Source organism: Neopelma chrysocephalum, unplaced genomic scaffold, assembly GCF_003984885.1.
Source record: "Neopelma chrysocephalum unplaced genomic scaffold, ASM398488v2 Primary Assembly neopelma1_75, whole genome shotgun sequence".
NCBI lineage: Eukaryota > Metazoa > Chordata > Aves > Passeriformes > Pipridae > Neopelma > Neopelma chrysocephalum.
In genome coordinates, this window is record NW_020897736.1 from 15,395,375 (window position 1) to 15,416,812 (window position 21,438).

Below are 21,438 nucleotides of genomic sequence, written 5' to 3' on the forward strand. Positions count from 1 at the left end.
GCTGTAAATCAGCATGTTGGGTTAATTCCTGTTTCATTGCTGGAATTACTTTTGGCTAAATATCAAATACAGGTTAGAATTATCTTTGTGAGCATATGGATAATGTGATAATCTTTATCTGCAGTTCCTTGAAATTTATTGCTGCTCACATTTGACTAGGTAAATTGGATTTTTGAAGTGTCAAATGCCATTCATTTTCTGTACTTCTGAGTTCCTTACCTCTGGATAAAATGTTTTCTCCGTTACTCTCACTAACTGGGGGTCTGTCCCTGAATATGTTACTGGCTTATAGAAGAATTATTCTGAAAGAGAAAAGGGCTTTGGAGAAGAAATGGAAAGTAATTTCCTCAGTTTAACTTCTTGGTCTGCCATTCTTCCTCAGCCTTTTTTCTTTGTCAGAGATGGCAGCCAGTGCTGCACGCTTCTCTTAAGTATTAGCTCTTGCTCCATATTGCAACTGCATTATCGGATTCCTCTATACTGTGATTGTTCTGCCCTCTGTTTGACTAACTCAATTACATTTAATTCTCCTGACAGACTGTCTCATGCTCTTATCAGTAGTCCATCGGTAACTTTTAATATCTCCTATCCATACATTTTTATAAGTTTAAGTTCTAAACCTTTACGCATAGGAATATCTGCTGCTGTATTGTCCTGCGACTGGCAGTGCTCAGTCTTTCCTTTTTGTGTTGACCGTCCTATTGCATCTTAATGATATTTTTTTTTTTACACTGTAGATTCTTTGGGATGGTATGTGTTTCTATACAGCAGCACAGCTGAACCTTTGTATGGGAAAGGGTCTTCTGGCTTATGAGAAAATAATTTTGTCAAAGCACAGATTAGTTTCACTAAAATCCAGTTGTGTCCTGTACTATTGTTTATTAATGCGTTTCTTCTCTACCAGATTGTTGGCAACTTACTCTATTATCGCTACATGAATCCAGCCATTGTCGCGCCAGATGCATTTGACATCATTGACCTTTCAGCTGGAGGTCAGCTGACCACAGATCAACGTAGAAACCTTGGTTCCATTGCAAAGATGTTGCAACATGCTGCATCCAATAAGATGTTCATGGGAGACAATGCTCATCTAAGCATCATTAATGAATACCTGTTGCAGTCATACCAGAAATTCAGGTAGTAGACCGTAGCTAATTAAGTTGGGAAGTTTGGCAGAGGGTAACATTGGAAGTATAAAGGGAAAATTATAAATTTTGAATATGATAGATTCTATCTCTGTCAAATGTCTGTTGAAAATAAGAGATTTCACTGCCGTAAGCATCATTGACAATGGCAGATAAAACATGTACCTGAAATTTATGAACAATACATTGTAAGTTAATGGGATTGCAAAGTCCAGTGTTTCGATTTAAGAGCTTCCAGAATAAAGGTTGCTTTTGCACTTACTTATTGTGGTACCTTGGACATGGGCAACCAGCATGGACATACATTCTTACGTCCCATGCGAACCCTGGTTCCACATTAAAATCTAGTGGTGCATTTATCTGTTCATGTAGTTGAAGTAATCTTTTGTTCAAGAGTTGTCATCTTATACCTCTCGTGTTTTGGAAGAAAAGTAACCAGAGGTTGCTAAGGGCAAGGGGTGATGATACGGTGGGAGCACGAGGGTGTGTGAACAAGGTGACTGAAGCCATAGACCAGCCCTGTCAATACAGAAAATGTGCAAATGTCAACATGGCCAATATCAATAATTAAATTTGCTAGGTTGGTTCTAATGTGTTAAACTAAAGCTGACAAACTGTAGTGTGTCCTAATGTGCCATAGTTCAAAGAGGAGAGACTATACTTGGGATGGTTGTGGGGAGTTAATGCTCTTGATACATCACCTCACGCTTAGTGTCATGCTGTTCTTCTCTCCTTTGTTTTGAAGACGTCTTTTTCAGGCTGCCTGTGAGGTTCCTGAATTGCAGGATAAATTTAATATTGATGAATATTCTGACCTGGTGACTCTCACTAAACCGGTTATTTATATTTCTATTGGTGAAATCATCAATACACACACTGTAAGTATACATTAGTCACAAGTTGCTCTTTATAAGCAGTGCTTACAAAAAAAATATTACTTCTGGCTGAAGCACAAAGTTACTGAATACAAGGCTGAAAGTTGTCTTGATTTGTAGTGGTGAAAGCTTGTTGATTTATAGAATCAAGTAATTTATTATGGCTTCACTAAGTTTCTTTTGAAATCCTTTAAGTGTGTGATATTGGCACAGCTTTGAATGTTGATGTTGATGCTTTGGAGTTTAGTGAAATAAGATCTTTTTTCTAAAAGATATTAGCTTAGAGTAATGAAATTTTACTGTCTAGAAGAGGGTGTACTGTTAACAACATAATTGTTTTTTCTGTTCATCTAGTTGCTCTTAGACCATCAAGATGCAATTGCTCCTGAGCACAATGATCCCATTCACGAGCTGCTGGACGATCTCGGAGAGGTTCCTACAATTGAGTCCTTAATAGGTGGTGTAGTTTATTTTGCTTAAGAAATACATGTTATTACCTTAAATGACTTAAAGTGCAGTAAAGAAACTGTATAAGCAATCATTACAAGTCGTTTGGGAGGACACGCTCTAAAAATCAGCAGCAGATTTGTTGCAGCATATTCTCTCAGCAGAATTTATTGCCCTGAAAAAAACAGGGTTCTTTCTGTTCTCCCCACCCCCCTCACCTCACCTTGATTACTACGTTGCAGCTTTTTGAAGTTTGAAATCTAGTAGGGAGGAGGGAGACAAACAGGCATAGTTTTTGGAGAGGATGCTTTGACAGCAAACACTTTGAAGTCGCTTGATGAAAAAGGTTGGAGCCTTTTAAAGGAGTGATTGCTAGCACATTTTCTTCCAAGCACTGGCAAAGAACAGAACATAACAAGTGTTATCTGAGCAAACCTAGACCTTGGGTTTAGCTAGAACTTACCCTCCTTCCCCATTTAATTTCTCCTGTGTGCATTCTATCGCTGTGATTAATATGTCAGAGTTTAACCTTTCTACAGCCTTTTAAGAAACAGGGGTAAACTTCCTAATAACTGTTCTGGTGCAAGTTCAGACATCATTAGAGCAGGAAAATTTCTTTTTGACAGGATAGCTTACTTGGTTTAGTAGAAGATTACAAGCTTAGTTACCAACAAGGGCTTTGCTCTTAGCTTGGAAGATTCATTCTAATGAGGACATGGACATAGGCGTGTCACCATGTTTTTATTTCGAAAGGATTTTTGGCAGTTCAGCTACTCTTCTCAGTAATGTTCTTTCAGATTTGTTGAGAAAAAGTCTGTAACGTGTTCAAGATGATGTCTTAAAAAGTTAGTTTTGGCTTTTATAGTGTCCTTTTGATAGTACAGGAAGCAGTCTAGTTTTTCTCTAATCTGTAATATAGGGAAAAATTACAAAGCCCTAGCAGTCAAGAACGTAAAGAATGTGATTTAATCTATAAACTCTTTCTGCCTGGCAGGGGAAGGGTCTGGCAATGTTAATGACCCCAGCAGGGAAATGCTAGCAAAGACTGAGGTTTCTCTCACACTCACTAACAAATTTGATGTCCCTGGTGATGAGAATGCAGAGGTGGATGCAAGGACAATTCTGTTGAAGTAAGTAAGGGTTAACTACCTGGTATGTTTCTCAAAAGATGGAGGAACCTGAACTTTCACAGTTAATCTGCACATTTAAAGAAGATAAATGAGGCATAATTTAAACAAAAGCGGGACTGTTACTCCAAATACACTGAGCTTGTAGCCATATCCTTTTCAATGCTGTGGCACGACTTAATAGATGAAGACTAATAGCCTTTTTGAGAAATATAGGTGTTATTAGTCTAATGGAAAGAGAGCAATGGACTGTCAGGGATTTAATAATTGCCAGACTCTTTATTCTGGAGAACTTTGTACTAATATTGACTCTTGGCAAATTTTAAGCAAATCCCTGTTGCTGAGATGTATAGAGCAGTGACCTGACATTCAGATGCATATTTACTCACTCTGATGCATTCCTGCTCAGATGCTAGATAGTTTAATTGAAAATTCTTCAGGTCAGCTTGCACTTGACCTAGACAGAATAATGATCTCCCAGAAGAAAATTTTGTCTCCAAAAATAACTTTAACTGGGCTTCTTAAAAGATACATCAGTATTTTCCTACCCACTGGAAGAAGGTGACATTGATTTCAAAAGTGAAGATTTACCAGAGGCACTGGTAGTCATCTAAGTTGTGGATGATGAGAAAGGCATGTGTGTGACGCACTTTGTGTGATGTCAGAAACAATTCCAGCCTGATGGCAAAGTACTGAAGAAGCTATTTGATTTCATTGTGTGGCTCAAGGACAGAAGTGCCTCAGAGTATCCACTGACTGTGATTATATACCAGCTGAGATCAAGGAATGACCCTGTCTATCGCCAGATTGGAGTCAGGGATCTGCTTTGTCTCTGCTACCATGCATATAAGAAAATAACCCTTTTGTGTTTTTTGACACCTGTTATAAAGCACTGAAGTGCACTTCTGCATGGATAATAGTATAGACCTTTTCTGGTTGCACAAATTTGCCGTGGCTGCTACCTCCTTTGTCTTTCACCTTGATGCAGCTTCTGCAGTCCACATGGCAGTACTGGGGCTACCTTGGAATATATGGGGTAACGTCCTTTCTGTTCATGGGCGTACCTAAGAGCAAACTTTATGTATTACATAGAGGAACCTTTCAGGCTTCCAGTGATTCACTGTCAAAAAAGTGAAGTGGTCTGATCTAGCCTAAGACTACCTGAATGCTCATCCAGTGTTAATCTGACTTTAGGTAAATCAATAATATCGATATTGTTGCAGAATAGAACAGTATTGAAGGTCTTTCAGTTTTAAGTTTTTTCTCCTATTCTTGATTTCTTTGCAGCACAAAACGTTTAATTGTTGATGTAATACGCTTCCAACCAGGGGAGACGCTGACTGAAATCTTGGAAACTTCAGCTACGCCAGAGCAAGTATGAAGTTGTTTATCTGCATTAGTTTTAGACTAGAAAATTGCCATCTGTCTAGATATATGTGGGTATACATAGGAATCTCCATTTATGTGTTGCAGTGAAGCTGTCTCCACTGATGGTAGAGCAGGGTGTAACAACAATAAGGAGGGTATATAATGGAAGTAAACTGTATGTGTGAATCTTACTCCTCCAGTAGTTATCTAGAAGTTTTTGTCTCCTAGTGTTTATCTAGAAGACTGTTTTAGATGGCAGGTAGGCTTCTGCTGGTTCCCATGTGTGGAATATGTTCATCAAAATGCATTCATTGGAGTCAGTACAGGAGTCACAGAGCAAAACTCTTTGTCCTATGTTATGCTAGAGGTCAGACAATCTGTTTCTGCTTCTTTGTTACCTTAAAATTGATCTGCTTATGAACTTTGTAATTTTCTGGGGTTTTTTTCTAGGAAGCAGACCATCATAGAGCTATGCAGAAACGGGCCATTCGTGATGCTAAGACTCCTGATAAGATGAAAAAATCTGTCTCTGTAAAGGAAGATGGCAACTTGACTCTTCAAGAAAAAAAAGATAAAATCAAGGCAGGCCTGAAGAAGTTGACAGAACTGGGGACAGTGAATGCCGAAAATAAATACCAGGAACTAATCAATGACATTGCAAAGGTAGTATACCATTTGGTAGTTTCCTAGTAATCATAATGGAATTTCCCCACAGTTTGCAGCACAGTTGTGAAACTGGCCTGAGTTTACAGGAGGAGTAAAGTTTGTAGTAGCTAATTCAAACCTACCTTTTGTTGCAGCGTTTCCACCTCTTTGGCTTCTGAGAAGTCCTTTATAGGACGTTTCTGTTCTCTCAAATGCCAGGTTCTCAGGTACTTTAAGGAAAAGCTTAATAGCCTGGAGGGGAAGTCCTGATGGGTGGTCTTTTTCTCTGCTATTTGAAGTAGTACCTTTACAAACTTGTTCACCTAAGGAAGTTTTGCCCATAACTTTAAGACATCCTATCTGTTATTTTTATTTAAATGTGCCCATTCAGGAATACCTGAATGCTAAGTAGGGGGGAACTAAGGAAAAATCCAATACTGTTGTACGTTGCTACAGTGACAATATATTTTATATCACATGTTTACTGGAAAACTATTTGGGAAATGATACGTAAGTAAACCAACTAAATAATTGCCTTTCGGGATCTGATTAGAATTAATCATGCTATGGATAATATATATCAAAAATTAAAATAGGAGTCGACAAATACATGGTATTTTTTGTTCAGGTATTAAGGCAACTGATGCTTAGTGGCTGACTAACAAAAAAAAAATAACCAAGTCTGTGTGCTGCTATGGTTATAGTCATGATTTGTAAGATAATTTCCCTACCCAGTGGTGACAAAAATGCTGCTTTCCTTTACATCATGTGCTGTCGGTGCCCACTCTAGACATTGCAACTAGGACAGCACTGAAGTTTGAGAAAGCAACAAAAGGTTCAAATGTACTACCATGTTGTGCTACTAGTTGGTTAGTTCCACAAATAGTCATCACAGAGAAGAAGCTGTGACTCCTAAAATGAGGCTTGCAGCATGAAGCAAGACTAAGCAAAATCAAACGGTGTGTTTCAAATACTCTGTGCTCTGGGCCTGAGCAACTGGAGAGCTCAAATGAGTGTTAAAGTCTCTGCCTGTCTTTTTCTGTGGTGTAGGATATCAGAAATCAGCGTAGATACCGTCAGAGAAGAAAGGCGGAGCTGGTGAAGCTGCAGCAGACATACAGTGCCTTGAACTCCAAAGCTACATTTTATGGGGAACAAGTAGATTATTACAAAAGTTACATAAAAACCTGCTTGGATAACCTGGCCAGCAAGGGCAAGTAAGTATCTGGGAACCATATAATCACAGGATGGTTTGGGTTGGAAGGGACCTTAAGACCACCTCATTCTAACTCCCCCGCTATGGACAGGGACAACTTCCACTAGCCCAGGTTGCCCCAAGCCCTGTCCAACCTGGTCTTGAACACTTCCAAGTATGGGGCAGCCGCAGCTTCTCTGGGCAGCCTGTGCCAAGGCCTCACCACCCTCACAGGGAAGTTGTTGACTGCAATTCTTTGAGTGCAACTATCCAGTCGAGTCCTTATCCATCAAGTGGTGCATCCATCAGATCCACGTCTCTCCAATCTAGAGACAAGGATGTCATGTGGCAGAGTGTCAAATGCTTTTCACAAATCCAGACAGATGGTGTCAGTCACTCTTCCCTCATCCACAAATGCTGTAACCTGTCATAGAAGGCCACCAAATTTGCCGAACACCTGAGTGAAGGCATAGTGGCTGTCATCAGTCACCTCCTTGTTTTCCATGTGTCTTAGCATAGTTTCCAGGAGAATCTACCAGTCACAGAGGTGAGGCAGACTGGCCTGAAGTGCACTGGGTGTTCCTTATTTGCCTTCTCCAGTCAGTGGGAACTTCACTGGACTGCCACGTTTTCTCAAATATGATGCACATTGGCTTATCCACTTCCTCTGCCAGTTCCCTCAGGACTCACGGGTACATCTCATCAGGGCCCATGGACTTGTGCGCCTTCAGGTTCCTTAGATGGTCTCGAACCTGATGATTTACAGTGGGTGGTTCATGGCCCTAGAAGTGCTTCTTTCAGAAAGTACGTGTTGCTAAGAAGAATCGTAATGGCATCTGCTCAAAGGTCGTCAGCCAAGCTCTTTTACCACAGTGATAGTTTTAGGGAAAGGGTCTCAGCAGCAGTAGGAAAATACAGGGAGAGGTCAGTGCCATGAATGGCATCAAAAAGACAAACTTGAAAGACTTTTTGGTCCATCTGGGAGAAGGGAGTGTAGAGAGTCCAGTGGCTATGAAGCAGGTTGCCCAGATAATGCACATGCTGCTCAGCCAGCCTGTCCTTTTTAGGAACAGGGAATGAAAATAACGTAGTTACGTACAAATAAACCATTGATTGCAGATTGTCCTCTCTTTTATGCCAAATGCAATCAGTTGTTATAGTGCTAGACAATTCAGATTTTCTGGGGAAAAAAAGGAAAGTGCTGTGAAATGTGGGAATGTGAAAAGAGTAATTGCCAGTGACAACTGAGGCAAGATAGTTGTTGAGTAATCTCAGCTTTCTCCATGTCAGTTGTCACTAGATCCCCTTTTGCCTAATGATAGATGGTACTGCTTTTTATGAATTACCATGTGGTTATATTTTTGAAGGATTTTGGTTTTTTTAATATTACTTTTTGTCTCCTATAGCATATTATTGGTTAATAGTAGAAAATCAAAGGTCTGATCTGTGCTACAAGTGCTTTGTAAATAAACTCACTAGTATAAATACATAATCATCTATCATCTGCATTAGTCACAGTTCATTAGCTATACTGATTCTATCCCCTCCTTCAAATAGGATTAAATGTTTGTTGTTCAGAATCTCTTTACTTGTTTGATCTTCTTATTTGGTTGTTTTATTTTTTTCTTTTTCCCTCAGAGTCTCCAAGAAACCTCGTGAGATTAAAGGCAAAAACAGTAAAAAGATTTCTCTAAAATATACAGCAGCTAGACTTCATGAGAAGGGAGTGCTTTTAGAGATTGAGGACCTGCAAGGTAACCAGTGAGTATCTTTTTAAAACTCTTTAGAGCTAAATAACCTTTCTTGGAGGAAGAGGAAAATAGGTATGTTGAATTCTTATCTGTTTCTTAGAACTATGTGCTCATAGCTGAGAAACAGAGATTGGGGATCTGTTTGAGATTGTGTCAGATTGTCTTGCAGTTTTGTTGTTGGAATTTTAGCATTGTTGCTGAAGAAATTGTTCCGATGATCTAGGCTGGCATCCATAGGGCCAAGAAACCTTGCATAATGATCACTTTTCTTTTTCTGGCTGAAGCGAAGCAGTTCGTTGATTGAGAAATATAATGGGATTTAAACATGACATCCTCTTCCCACCCACCCCTTCTCAGTCACCCCCACGGTCATGGAAGGTTACCTTCTTAGGGGAATTGCTACTATCGCTACTAGCTTTCACTGTTGAAAAATCAGCTGAAATGCTGGCTTGAGTTTCTCCAGCTGTGGTTCGCTAGCCTTTGGAAGTTGGTATATCTTCTATGGAAAATAGAGAAGCTGTCTGTTACTAGAATTTTTTCAACCCAAATTGAAAATTTTTAAAATTTTTTTATAATGTACTCTGTGTACTAAATGAGGCATGGATATATGCAGCACTAAAGTAGACTGTTTAGACTACACAAGCTAAATACTAAATCCTGCTACGTTTGTGTGAAGATGTGATCTAGCAGACATAGAATCTGTTAGGCTTCCATTCATTGTTGTATTGAGTCTGGTTGGCTTTTACAGTCTCATTCCAAATGGGAATATAGAATAAAGAGTTAAGAGTAGAATTGTTAGGAATTTATCTTCAGATTTCATCTCATATAATCTCTCCCTGTGATTTTTCATTTCTCAAATTTTATAGGTTTAAAAATGTGATCTTTGAAATCAGCCCGACAGAAGAAGTAGGAGATTTTGAGGTCAAAGCAAAATTCATGGGGGTACAAATGGAAACCTTTATGTTACATTATCAGGTAAGGACTGTCCTGTTTAATACTAGCATGTAAGTTCCCCTTGCCAGACTCTTCATGAAAATAGCAATGACATGTTTCTACCTGAACAGTCTGAAAAATGCTTCCAAGAATAACCCATTTGTTGCAGGCGAAACAGATGCAACACATATGGGGGACTCAAGCTGTTTTTTGTTTCTTTCACTAATGAAAGCCTGATGTCAGACTGTATTCTTAGTTACATTTACATGTACACACACAAAACAAACACTTTAATTTTCAACTTTTTCCTGCTACAGTAGAAAGATTGGGAGTCTGTGGCAGCGGTCAGCTGGGCTTGGGTGTGATGGCTTCAGCCAGTCATCATGTATTGGTATTCTTTCTGGCTACCCTACACATATCAGATACTTTACAGTTCTTAGGTGTCCTCAACTGTTACTTAGGCCAGGCTACTAGAACAGGTATGCCAACTGACCTTTTCCCAAATGGTTCCTCATTCTTTCTCTCATGCCAGTATGTTATGCCTGGTGTCTTTGTCCCCTTCTTTCTATCTTCACCCATCCCCTACCCATCTTGGTTGTTATTAGGTTTATTAATTGTGGATGCCTCAGGTGTTTCGAAACACCTTGTGCGGAAACACCTTGCATTGCAGTTAGTTTGTGTCACCTGACTGGCTGCTGGGACAGAGAGCTGCCTCTCACCTGTTGTGTGCTTTGAGGATTCCCCTGGTTCATTCCAGTTCCTAATTTGTCAGAGCTGGTCGTGAACTTCTTGGTTCATGGGGCTACCTACCTAAGGTCACTCACCTTTGGGGCACGTGGTTTACTATACCACTATGCCTTTGTAGCACTGCTTTGCAGATAAATTAGATGTTCCGAGAGGACAGCAATGAGGGATTTGACATCACACGCATATCCACACCCTACCCACCATGTTTCCCTGCAAGATTGGGATTGCTGAAAGAAATTAATTGCTGAGGTAAATCAGTGCAGGTGCATTGCTGACAAAGCAAAGTGTAACTAGAAATACTGCCTACATAAACACCTGAGAGATTGAATCGGCATCGTATACATAGTGACAGAGATGCCATTTCTTTTGCTGCTCTAGACTGAAGTGCTCTAAGCCACCTCCCTGAGATCTCTGGCAACTAAAACTTTTAGAAAGTGACACTGTGGAATGTTATATTGTTTCATGGGTACATGATACAACTAGGCACATGGAAAACCCTTTCCAAATGTTACAACAACTTTATGGCTACTGTGCAAATGAAAAGGCTGGAGATGGCTATATGTGAAGTTTGGCTTTCTTAGAATGGTCTTCTATTTCTGCTGTCTTTCATAATTTTTTTTTTAACAAACACAGCTTAAAAAAATGAAGATCTTAAATGCCTTAGAATGACTTTATTTTTACCCACTAAGAGTGAATCTTTAATGAATCTCTTGTTTTTCTATCTTATGCCATGTACTTTTTGATAGATACTCCCCAAGATCCTACAGTACTACAGGGTCTTTTTTATTCTCTACAAGCTCTTGAGGATTCCTCACTCATTAAGATATTCCCTTTGGCAGGATCTTTTGCAGCTGCAGTATGAAGGTGTTGCTGTCATGAAGTTGTTTGACAGAGCAAAAGTGAATGTCAATCTTCTTATCTTTCTTCTGAATAAGAAATTTTATGGGAAGTAACCGACTTCTGCTGGCAACTCCTCTGCGAAAGGGGAGATGAATAGAAACCTGCACGTACAACTTTTAATGATGTAGCTACATATCAGTATATGCCCACGCTGTGCTATAAATATATCAAATGTATCGTGAAGGAGGACTAAGAACCTCTTGTGAATTGACAGCCCTGATTGAGTCTGCAGGGAGTTGATTTCCTTTTTATTTATAATCTTTATCTTCAACTTTGAAGATCCCCTTTAAAGAGGTTATTCTAGAATGTATTTTTACATGGGGTTGGGGATTAAACTAATACTAGAATATACTTAGGGTATTTGTATACTTTATTTGACTAATTGTGTGCTTTGTGAAAGTTGAATTCTTAGTGCCTGTGAAAAGAAAAAACTGGCACTGTATAGTGGTCTGTTTGCCTCTTCCTGAAGGCAAAAAAAGTGTTGCAGGTTGTATTTGGGCTCCAATTATTCTCAAGCAGCAATGACCAAAATAAAACATGCTTGAGGTTCAGGTTACTCATTTGTTTGTGAGCTGGCATTGGTAGAGATGGCAGTGGCCACTTGCCAAGATAAAACTACTGCGATTGGGGGAATCAGTAGGTGTCATAAATAGTTACTGAACTAGTCCTGATTATGTACTACAGCCACATAGAACAGCTTCAGTGTCTCATTTTTCTTGATTTGCTTCTGTTATCACACTGTAATAATTTACAAGAGACCGCTTAAGTGGAGGTATCGTGGAATGTATTTACTAGTGCTTACAGATAAAAAGAAGCTTCTTGGGGAAGGGAAGGAAGCTTAAAAAATTCCTTGAGACATGTTAGCTTTTAATGTTGCTTGCAAAGCATTTGAAATGTAAAAATAACTTGTTTTCCAGTTTAGAGCAATGTTCTATATATCTGTGTCTGATGCAATAAACATTAGGCTCTACCTGCAGACTTGTCGAAGAAAGACTATCTCAAATAGGTTAGCCTTTAAAAAAGTTAATTTTTTCCAACTGTACTGAAGTTCCTGTTTCTTTTATTACTTTGCGGGGGTTTTGTTTGTTTTTTTTCACCATGGTGGTGGTGCTGACTGTTCTGCTATATCCAATAAAAATGCAGAGACTCTTAAAAAAAACCATCTGATCTTTAAATTCATCATTTGCTTTAGCTCTTCCCCCAGTTTATTTCTCAGCTTTTGTTTTTAAGGGACATATTTCTCAATTGCAAATTTAAAGTTATTCATAGGTCACTTACATTACTTGTTCAGATTAGTAACACTGAACCAGTTGTTTCAGCTTAGATCTTCTTTTTTCTTGTGAAAGACACTCCTAGTATTTGGAATGGCTGTATCACTGAGTATAACTCTTCTGCAGTCCTCTGGGAAGGAAATATTTATTTTAATTTGATGGTGTTTAGACTGTATTTAAACATATTCTAGTGTTGGTGCATATGTGGTCCAACCCTATAACAAAAATTACTTGCCATACCCGAGAAAGATCTTTATGGTCCAGATCATCTGAAACAGAGATAGGTCAGAAGTGGATTTCCACTGAAATCTGACAAAGAGGTTTAAAATGGGATAAAGTTCTTGCTTTGTTTTGGGGGGGAAGGGCTTTTTGCTTGTTTGCTTCTGTTTGGTTTTGGTTCCCTCTTTCGTCCCTGTTTTCCTGCTGGCCGAGCTCTCCTTGCTGCCCTTTCCTGGGCAGGAGCAGCTGGAGGGCAACTCCTGGAGGTGTTCAGCATGCAGGGATGAGAGGCAGCCCCTGTGTCTGAGCGCTTATGGCTCTTTCTCCAAGTGGGTGTCCCATGGGTACAGCAGTGAGGGCTGGCTGAGGGGAGAGCCCAGGGTCAACAGGGACTGGGGATAGAGGGGGAACATGGTGGAGCGGAAGCCTGACCGGGAGATGATGCCCCAAACGAGTGAGGTGAGTAGGGGATGAGGGGCTCATGTGGGATTCTCCCAAAAAAGGGAGGTTACAGGCCAAAAATGCTTGAAGATTCATGGAGATGTGTGTGCAGAAAATATTAAAAATTGTAATGTTTCTCATGCTTCCCCTGAAAATCCCCCCGGGTGGTCACTGGTCTGAATTCCACAGAGCAGTTGCCTTGGCCAGGAGCATCCCGGCAGTCCTGCGGGAAGTGCGTTTGCCCACGCTGTAGTTTCCATTGGATGCTGGCAAAGCCCCTCTGGGTGAGCCCCAGTGCCTGGAATGAGCAGAGCGGGCTTCCAGGGCACTAATTGCAGGCGTTGTGTTGAAGGGAAGAGCAGGGGAGCCTTTCCCTGGCCCAGAGGAGCTGCAGTGTTTCCCTCTCTGGAAGAATAGGAAATAAAAAAATAAAAACCAAACGAGAAATAAAAGAAAATGAAAAAAAGAGAGAATAAAAAAAATAAACGAAATAAAGAAGGAAAAAAAATACAAAAGAGAGCGAAGCCAGGTGGTGGGGGGGCAGTCAAGGTGGCGACGGTGGCGCATGCGCAGTCGTTAGCAAGACGACGGCGATCACGTGGTCATTAAGGGCGGCCGGGAGCGGGACCGGCGACGCATGCGCAGTGGTTCCTGTGCCGCTGCGGCGCTCCCTGGGCAGAGCTGAAATCAGTCTAGTGCTGGGTTTGTAACTCTGGAATGGGGATAGGGTTTGTGGGGCTGGAGGAGTACCTGGGGGACTGGGATTGGGAGTGGGAGGTTGGAGCTGGAAAGTCACAGAGCTGGAGGCAAGAAGAAGATCCTGCAGTGAGAAGCTGGAGCAGTTTCCCGTGGCGGCAATGGCAAGATGCAGAGCTGCTGCTGAGAGAGCAGAGCTGGCAGTGAAATAAAGCTTGTGGGTCTCGAGCTGAAATCAGTAAGGGGCTGGGATAGAGATGGGGGCTAGAATATGGACTGGATGCTTTGGTCAGGGACTGTTGGTTTTGAGTAGAAATTACTGTGGGATCGGGATTGTATTTTTGGACCACTCTGGGGAGTCTAGTAATTCTATTGTGAGCCATTGGAGGGAACTGGGAGTACTGGGTAGAGTCAGCTGTTCTATGGAGAAGGCCCAGGTGTGAACAATGAGGGGGAGGAGGGGCCAGCGCTGGGGCCAAGGCCCCTCAGCTGTTGTTCGGGCTCAGGAGCTGGAGCAGGACTTCTTAGACAGTGACTCAGGTGACTCTGTTTTAATTTCACCTTTCCAGTCCCTTCCCACTGTCCCCAGTCCATCCCAGTTTCTCCCAAGTGCCCCAAACCCCATCCCAGCACAGCCAGTCCCATCCCTGTTCCTTCTCCAGTGCCTCCACTCCTTCCCAATTGCCCCCACTGCACCCCAGTCCCATCCCACTCCATCTCCAGTACCCTCAGTCCCATCCCATTCCCATCCCAGTCCATCCCTAGTACCTTCAGTCCCAACCCAGCTCCCTGCGCAGTTCCTTCCAGAACCTCCCCAGTGCTCCCAGTCCTTCCAAAGTTGCCTCAAACCCATTGCAGTCCCTCCCCAGTGCCCCCAGTCCCATCCCAGTCCCTCCCCAGTGCCTTCAGTGCTCCCGGTCCCACCCCAGTACCCTCAGTCCCGTCCCAGTTCCCTCTCCAGTGATCCCACTTGCTCCCAAGTGCCCCCAGTGCAGCCCAGTCCCAACTCAGTGCCCCTGGTACCTCCCCAATGCCCTCAGTGCCATCCTAGTTCTCTCAGTCCCATCCAAGTGCCTCCACTCCTTCCCCACTGCATCCCAGTGCTCCTAGGCCCTCCCAAGTGCATTCCAGTGCCACCATTGGTGCCCCCAGACTCATCCCAGTCCCTCCCCAGTCCCATCCCAGTCCCTCCTAAATGATTCCTAGTCCCTCCCCAGTGCTTCCAGTCGAATCCCTGTCCCTCTCCAGTCCCTTCCCAGTATATCTGCGTCCCAACCCAGTGACAGCACTCCCATCCCAGTGGTCCCAGTCCCTCCCCAGAGATTCTCAGGCCCATCCCAGGCACACTCCCCAGTCCTGTCACAGTCCCCTTGCAGTCTCTCCCCAGTCCTATCCCAGTCCCTGTAGTCCCTTTCCCAGTGCTCCCAGTCCCATCCCAGTTCCCTCCCCAGTGACCTCAGTCCCATCCCTGTGCCCACCCAGAGCATCTCAGTCCCATCCCAGTGCCCGTAGTCCCACTGTCCCCAATCCCTCCCCAATGACCCCTGTCCCATCCCAGTTCCCCCAGTCCCTCCCCTGAGAATCCCAGTCGCAGTCCATTGCCCCCAGTACCAGCCCAGTTCTCCCCAGTCCCTCTCCAGTGCCCTCAGTCCCATCCCAGTCCCTCCCCAGTGCCCCTAGTCTCATCCCAGTGCCCCTGTCCTGCAGGCAGACCTGATTGCTTTTCTAAGAAAAAAAATTTGGAAGCATAAAAACCCATCCAGTAGCCAGGTGCTTCTGAGCCCACACCTCCCAGGTAAAAGATCAGAGGAGAAGCCGCACAGAACGATCCAAAGGTGCCCAAGGCAGCTTAAAATTGACTGTGTTTGGTAGGAATACTTGAAAACAAAGTGCTCTGCAGCCGTCTCAAGCCTGGAGCTCACAGAAATGAAAAGAGCTCCCCCTCCTGCTCCATTTTATGCCTTCTCTGATCAAGGGAGAATCACATAATGCAAAAGGTAAGAGAGAAGACGGTAACACCTGTCCAATGCCCTAAAAATTCTCCGAGTGAGCCCGGTCCTGAGCCCCCAAAACGCAGCACTGGGTGTCTGCTTGTGAGCCTCAAATCACGGGACTTGGGCTCAGTTCCAAGCCCTGCAAATGCAGCACTGGATTTCTCCCTGTGACCCCAAAAACTGATCAAGTGACACCACCCCACCCACTCCTTTTATGGCCACAGCCCCACCCATTCCCACCCCTCCCTGCTGTCACTCCTCAGACCCCACGCCTCACCTCACCCACAATTTTAACATCATAAATCCAAAATTTAATCCAGAGCACCACAAGCTCCCAGTGCAGGGATTTCCATATTCCTGTTATTTTCTCTGTGTCCAGTCCTGGACATTCAGGGACTAAGGGAGGCGCTGGCTGCCTGTGCTGGCACACCACAGCTCCAGGGGAAAGCCAAGTGAAGGGAGAAAAGAGCTGGGAAGAGGGAAAATCATGGTCCTGGTGGAGCAGGACCTGCTCCAACAGCATTTCCCACTTTTCCATCCATTGCCTTTGGAGCACAGGGAACACCAAGCTTTGGCCTGGTCTGGCGTTATCTGTCCACATCTGCAGGGAGACGGGAACTGCAGCGGGAACTCTCCTGTTCCCACAGATGCCTCTCTTCCTACAAGCCCTTGCACTGAACCAGCATGTTTTCCGTCTCCTTTGTCCCAGAGAGGGAAATACAGGTGTTGGGCACTACCTGCAGAGAAGTCAACTCACGCTCAGGAGCCAGAGCGGAAAGGGAGCAACGGAGTGGAAGAAGGGTGCTGTGAGAGCAGCCTGGTTTTGTGGCTGAGTTGCTCAGGCTGCAGAGGTGGAGTACGGCCTGTTTAACTGGGACAGGAAGGGGGCTGTCTCAAGGGAGATTTGCTGTCAGCTTGCTCCACATGTCCATCTGGCTCTTGGGATGCCTAGAAAACAATAACAAGACTACCATGCTTTTCCATGTGCTCCTGAGACCCAAGCACAGAGCTGCAGCACCTAGAGACAGTGGTTCCACCATAGAAATGTCACAACTTCTGAAGGGAGGGTCTGAACTAAATCTGTCAAAGTCAGCTAAATAGATTTCACCATGCACCCTTCTGGGGGCCTTTTTGGAGTCAACAGTGGTTCAGTCAGCACCTGAGAAATGTTGTGGGCCCTGGCCCCTGGGAAGTGGTTAACATGTGTTCGAAAGCAAGGGGAGATTTGTCTTGAGTAGCCTGATAGAGTCAGTGTGTTTTAACCACAGCATCCTGTCAGCTTGCAGCTCGTGAGACAGAAGTTAGTGTTGGGTTTTTGTGACTGCCAGCCAACAGTTGGGTGATTTATCAGAACATCCCAGTGTTTCCTGTTGGCCCCTTCCTGGTATTGGTGCGTGGAAAATCAGCAGCTTGTTCTCTCACCTTTTCTCTTTAGACCTGTCTCTCTTATTGTTATAATCCACAATTTTGAGCCTGATTATTTGAAAGGGCCACAAATAATTAAAATTCATTTAAACCCAATAGGGCCAGAATTCATACGTGTCCTGAAATCTTTTAAATTGGCCAGGGAGTCTTTCTCTTTCCCCATGGAAAGCCTAAGGAAGACAAATTTAATGAAAAGGTAATCTAGAATGTTATAAGTAATTTTCTAGTTCTCAGTGGTCACTGGATAGGGCAGTGGAATTTCAAAGTTTTTCATCCAACTTTCAGAAGAAATGGCACAGGGCAAATCAGGCATAATAAATCTTTATTTTGGTGCATATTAAGGAAACCTAAAATGCAGGTACCATATACTTTAAAAAAAAGAGAAAAAATGCTCAAAAGAAGAAACGGAAATGAAAATGGTAATGGAAATGAAAACACTACACCTGTCTGAAGTGAATTCCTTTAGGTCCAAATGATATCTGGACCTACCCTGGAAAATTGCCACTGATAATATCCTCTAAAAATCGAAATTATACAGTACACCCTCTGTGCCTGGGATCCCTGAGCAGAAGAAAATTATTTCCGTAGACAACAAAGTAATATGACCAGAGGTGGTATTTTTAAAGTATACTGAGTATACAGTTAAATTTTAAGTTTTCAAAACTATCTAAGCAATTTGGATGCATCAGCACAATGGATCCAGGAGTAGGAGAGCTTACTGTTCCTCCTCAACAGAGGGATGAGGGAAATAAGAAACACCAGAAATTGTTCTATTAATGATTCTAAGGTAGACAAGAGCTCAGCATTATACAGCATTATACAGCATTAGCTGTCTAAGAAGGATTCTAGATGGTGTTCACTAAAGAGCACCTTGATGAAGAGACTCATAAATCTACAGAAATGGGGGAGTTTGTTGACTCTTCAGATGCTTTAGGGTAGCAAAGCTGACACACAGTGTTACCCTGTTGTGTGTTCTTTCCTGCTCTTATTCAGCCCATTGCTGTCTCACCCAGTACCTGAAAGAGCAAACAATGCTTGTTTTAAGTTCTTATTCACATTTAATGCAGTGGTGCTGAGTTCCTGTTAATCTGCAATATAGTGGCCAAATACTTTTTGGTCGTTTGGCTACCTGATCTTTATAATTTTCCTTCCTTCTTTTCTTGCCCCTCTTTTTGCCTTTGTTGGCTTTTGGGATTCTCCCTTTATATTCTTTCTGATTTTGACATTTACCCAGACTTTGTGCTTTGCTACTTGAAACAACCAGCAGATTTCTAATAGAACTGAGATGCTCTGGATTAGTCTGATTTGGGGATAAGGTGCAATTTGGAGGATAAATTAACTCATCCAGTAGAAACAGGAACAGCTGAACAGATGTCACTCCTTGTGGGGTTACAGAAGGATGCAAATGGCCACTCTTTGATCTTGCCTCCCATGTTCCCAGGGACTGAATGATGTGTTTCCTACCTCAGAAGAGGAACAGCTTGATACTCATGAGTGCATTGAAGACGATGCTTTTTGCCAGCAGGACTCTCAAACCCAAAACAGCCATGAAGAGTGTGTTCGTTTTGACATTTGCTTTAAAAAGAAGAAGAGGGAAGAAAGTGTCATCTTGATATTAACCCCACCCTGCCCCACTCACCCCCAAAAAAGAAGGAAAATCCACACATCATAGCCAGATGAGGGATGCAGCACCTGGGGAAAATATAGGAGAGGAATGTAGCAAGTGCAGGGAAGAGAGGAGAATGGACTTCCCATTGCTGTTTTATCCCATGGAAATTTGTCCACTATCTAGTCTGTTAACCTGAAGGAGCAGGTAATTTCTCAAGAAGTATTTCCAATTCTGACATTTCTGCACAGGAGAAAGCAGTTATTCATGTTTTGATATTGAGTCTGCAGAAAGTGCAGCTTATTGCTTACTAAGTATCTCCAATTCAGGCATTTCTCTACCAAAGGCAGTGCACGTTCCTGCATTGTTACTGAATCCTCAATAAAGTAACTGTACTCTAATGTTCCTTCAGGCAACTCACCTCTTTTAGAAGCATCTGTAATGCTGCAACCATTAACCGTTCCAAATTCTTCAGTTTTCTCTTCTGTCAAATGATAGACAGACTGTATAATTTGTATCCAAACTATACAAAACAAGAGTTGCACAAAACATACCTATAGCTCTTTTCCCAGCAGTAGTTAACCAGTCTTGGAGAATCAGGTGGCAGGTCATTAATTAATTATTAACTTGAAAAATTAGCTTTCTATATGTGATTGCAGAAAACCCTCCCTCAGGATTGTTGAGTTTTACTTTTCTCTCCCTTTTGAAGGAAAACAACAATTTAAAAAACAATAAAAAGGTAACCAAAATATCTGGGGAACAATCATATGTCCTTTTTAATTTTGCGTTTTCAAAGAAGTTATTTCAAGCTTTCTTCTAGCAGGCATGTGTACCCATGTCCCTTCAACTATTTTGTCTGAGATAAAGTTAGACTCACAAATATTAGAGGGTTGTTTTTATTCTTTTTTGGAATGGGAGAAGTTTAGGTTGGTTTAGTTGTTTGTCATGCTTTAATAGTTGAATTAAGGTCACATATGTTATGTGCTTTTAAATATCTTGTCTTCACCTAACTAAGTGCCTAAATATCTTTCTGACTGCACTTTTCCTTGCTGGATCCTCAAAGGGCAGGAAAAAATCATGGAAGATGCATCTTCCAGAGTCAGGTGGCATTTGGACAACAGCACTGTACCTGGCAGAGTTGTGCTGGCTTTACTCCCGTTCCCTTTGTGCGTAGCCCTGCAGGTCACCTCTGCATCTGGCTCCACTCCCACGACCTTCATGGTGCTGTACATCCCCCCAGACGTGACCAGAGGTGCCTTCAGGTCATACAAAACAACACTCTCAGGCACATCAAGGCTGACGTTCTCAGGGTAGAAAGACCTCGCCAAACAAGCCATGTTCAGTTTGTTGTCATGTTGTTTAGGCTTCTTTGATTTGAGCACAATGACTTCTGGGGCAGATTCTTTTTGACTCTCTGAAAGAAAAGAAGCATTGTTTTGTGTTGACTACATTTTTCTGCGTGCTTTTCTGAGAGCTAAATCATGGATAGTTCAAATACAGTCCAGCCACATCTGTCCCCTGACAGCTGAGTGTCTTTCTATGTTTATTTCTTCCTTCTGTTCACCATAGAGGAGATCAAAGATGGAAAGGGAGTATAAGGGTGGGATTTTCATTGGAGCTTCTAATCTCTCAGACTCCTAAACTTGTCCTCATATACATATATATACACACACACACACACACATATATATATATTTAACTGAGGGACCTTGAAATGAGGGAGGGAAGTTTTTGAGAATATAACATTAATTATCATATTAATTTCTAATTAAAAAAATTAAATACTAAGAAGACTATTTACTTCAAGAGTAGCTTAATATGATTGATATGTATGATACACATTAAAAGTTTTTTGTGTTCTTTTTTAATTACCCAAAAATGCTTCACTTGATGAGGCTGAGAGGCTTAACCATAACACACAGGGAGAGAAGGCTTTAGAAATAGGTTATTAGTAAAACAAGTGGAACTTACTTGGCTCAACTGAAAAAGTGGTTCCCGTTCCAAATACGAGCTTGTCTGTTGCCACACTGTTTGCACATAGTCAAATAAACCCACCTTCCTCACCACGCTCTAAAGGTGTATAAAACCAGACAATAAAATGCCAGACTTTGTCCAAAGGATCCATATATCATACAGCCATGAAAATGCTTGAAAATCAGCAAAATCTTGAGGGCAGAAAGCAATAATTTCATTGTAGAGTGATTTTAAACGACTTGATCCAAGCCAAAGCTTTTAAACCCCTTCTCTCTTCTATTACCTCAATAAGCAATATACTTCCAGAATAAGTACTCCTAGGAATTCTGCAGTTCTCTTCTTCAATATATTTCCTTTTCCCATTCTTTCTTCAAAATGTATTGCTCCTTTGGCAATCTCAGGTTTTTAAATGAGACCTTATGGCATTTGTGCCACTGTGAGCTACCCCAAGTTCTCAGCACGGTGATATACTGAGTTACAAAAAGTGTTGCTTCCTTCCCTTTTCCTGTACAGTGTTTCATGTGAGACTTGGAGTCATGTGCCCTATATACCACATAAGAAATCACATGGACTTTAAAATAGGGACCTGAATGTGGAAAGAAAAGAGGCGATTTGAACCTGCTTGACACCTGTATGATTATAATGAAGGATTATAATGTTGGTCTGGTAAGGCTCAGAT

The 21,438-nt window shown here is 42.2% G+C and overlaps 1 protein-coding gene and 1 gene segment (V, D, J or C); one reads left to right on the forward strand and one right to left on the reverse strand.

Annotated features, from left to right (window-relative positions):
* Positions 1–12,109, forward strand: part of IQGAP1 (IQ motif containing GTPase activating protein 1) — a 52,646-nt gene extending 40,537 nt beyond the window's left edge. The window contains exons 29-38 of the mRNA XM_027688748.1: positions 905–1,137; positions 1,891–2,023; positions 2,375–2,477; positions 3,462–3,597; positions 4,882–4,969; positions 5,413–5,625; positions 6,658–6,824; positions 8,441–8,563; positions 9,420–9,528; positions 11,073–12,109. Coding sequence (XP_027544549.1) covers positions 905–1,137; positions 1,891–2,023; positions 2,375–2,477; positions 3,462–3,597; positions 4,882–4,969; positions 5,413–5,625; positions 6,658–6,824; positions 8,441–8,563; positions 9,420–9,528; positions 11,073–11,186 — 1,419 coding nt within the window. The 3' untranslated portion in view covers positions 11,187–12,109. The remainder of the gene's footprint in view (positions 1–904; positions 1,138–1,890; positions 2,024–2,374; positions 2,478–3,461; positions 3,598–4,881; positions 4,970–5,412; positions 5,626–6,657; positions 6,825–8,440; positions 8,564–9,419; positions 9,529–11,072) is intronic.
* A 5,472-nt stretch (positions 12,110–17,581) lies between these two features.
* On the reverse strand, positions 17,582–20,866 carry LOC113970158. The segment is given in 5 exon segments: positions 17,582–18,195; positions 18,644–18,754; positions 19,207–19,269; positions 19,915–20,199; positions 20,757–20,866. Coding segments are annotated over 3 exon segments (381 nt in total).
* Between the last annotated feature and the right edge of the window lie 572 nt (positions 20,867–21,438).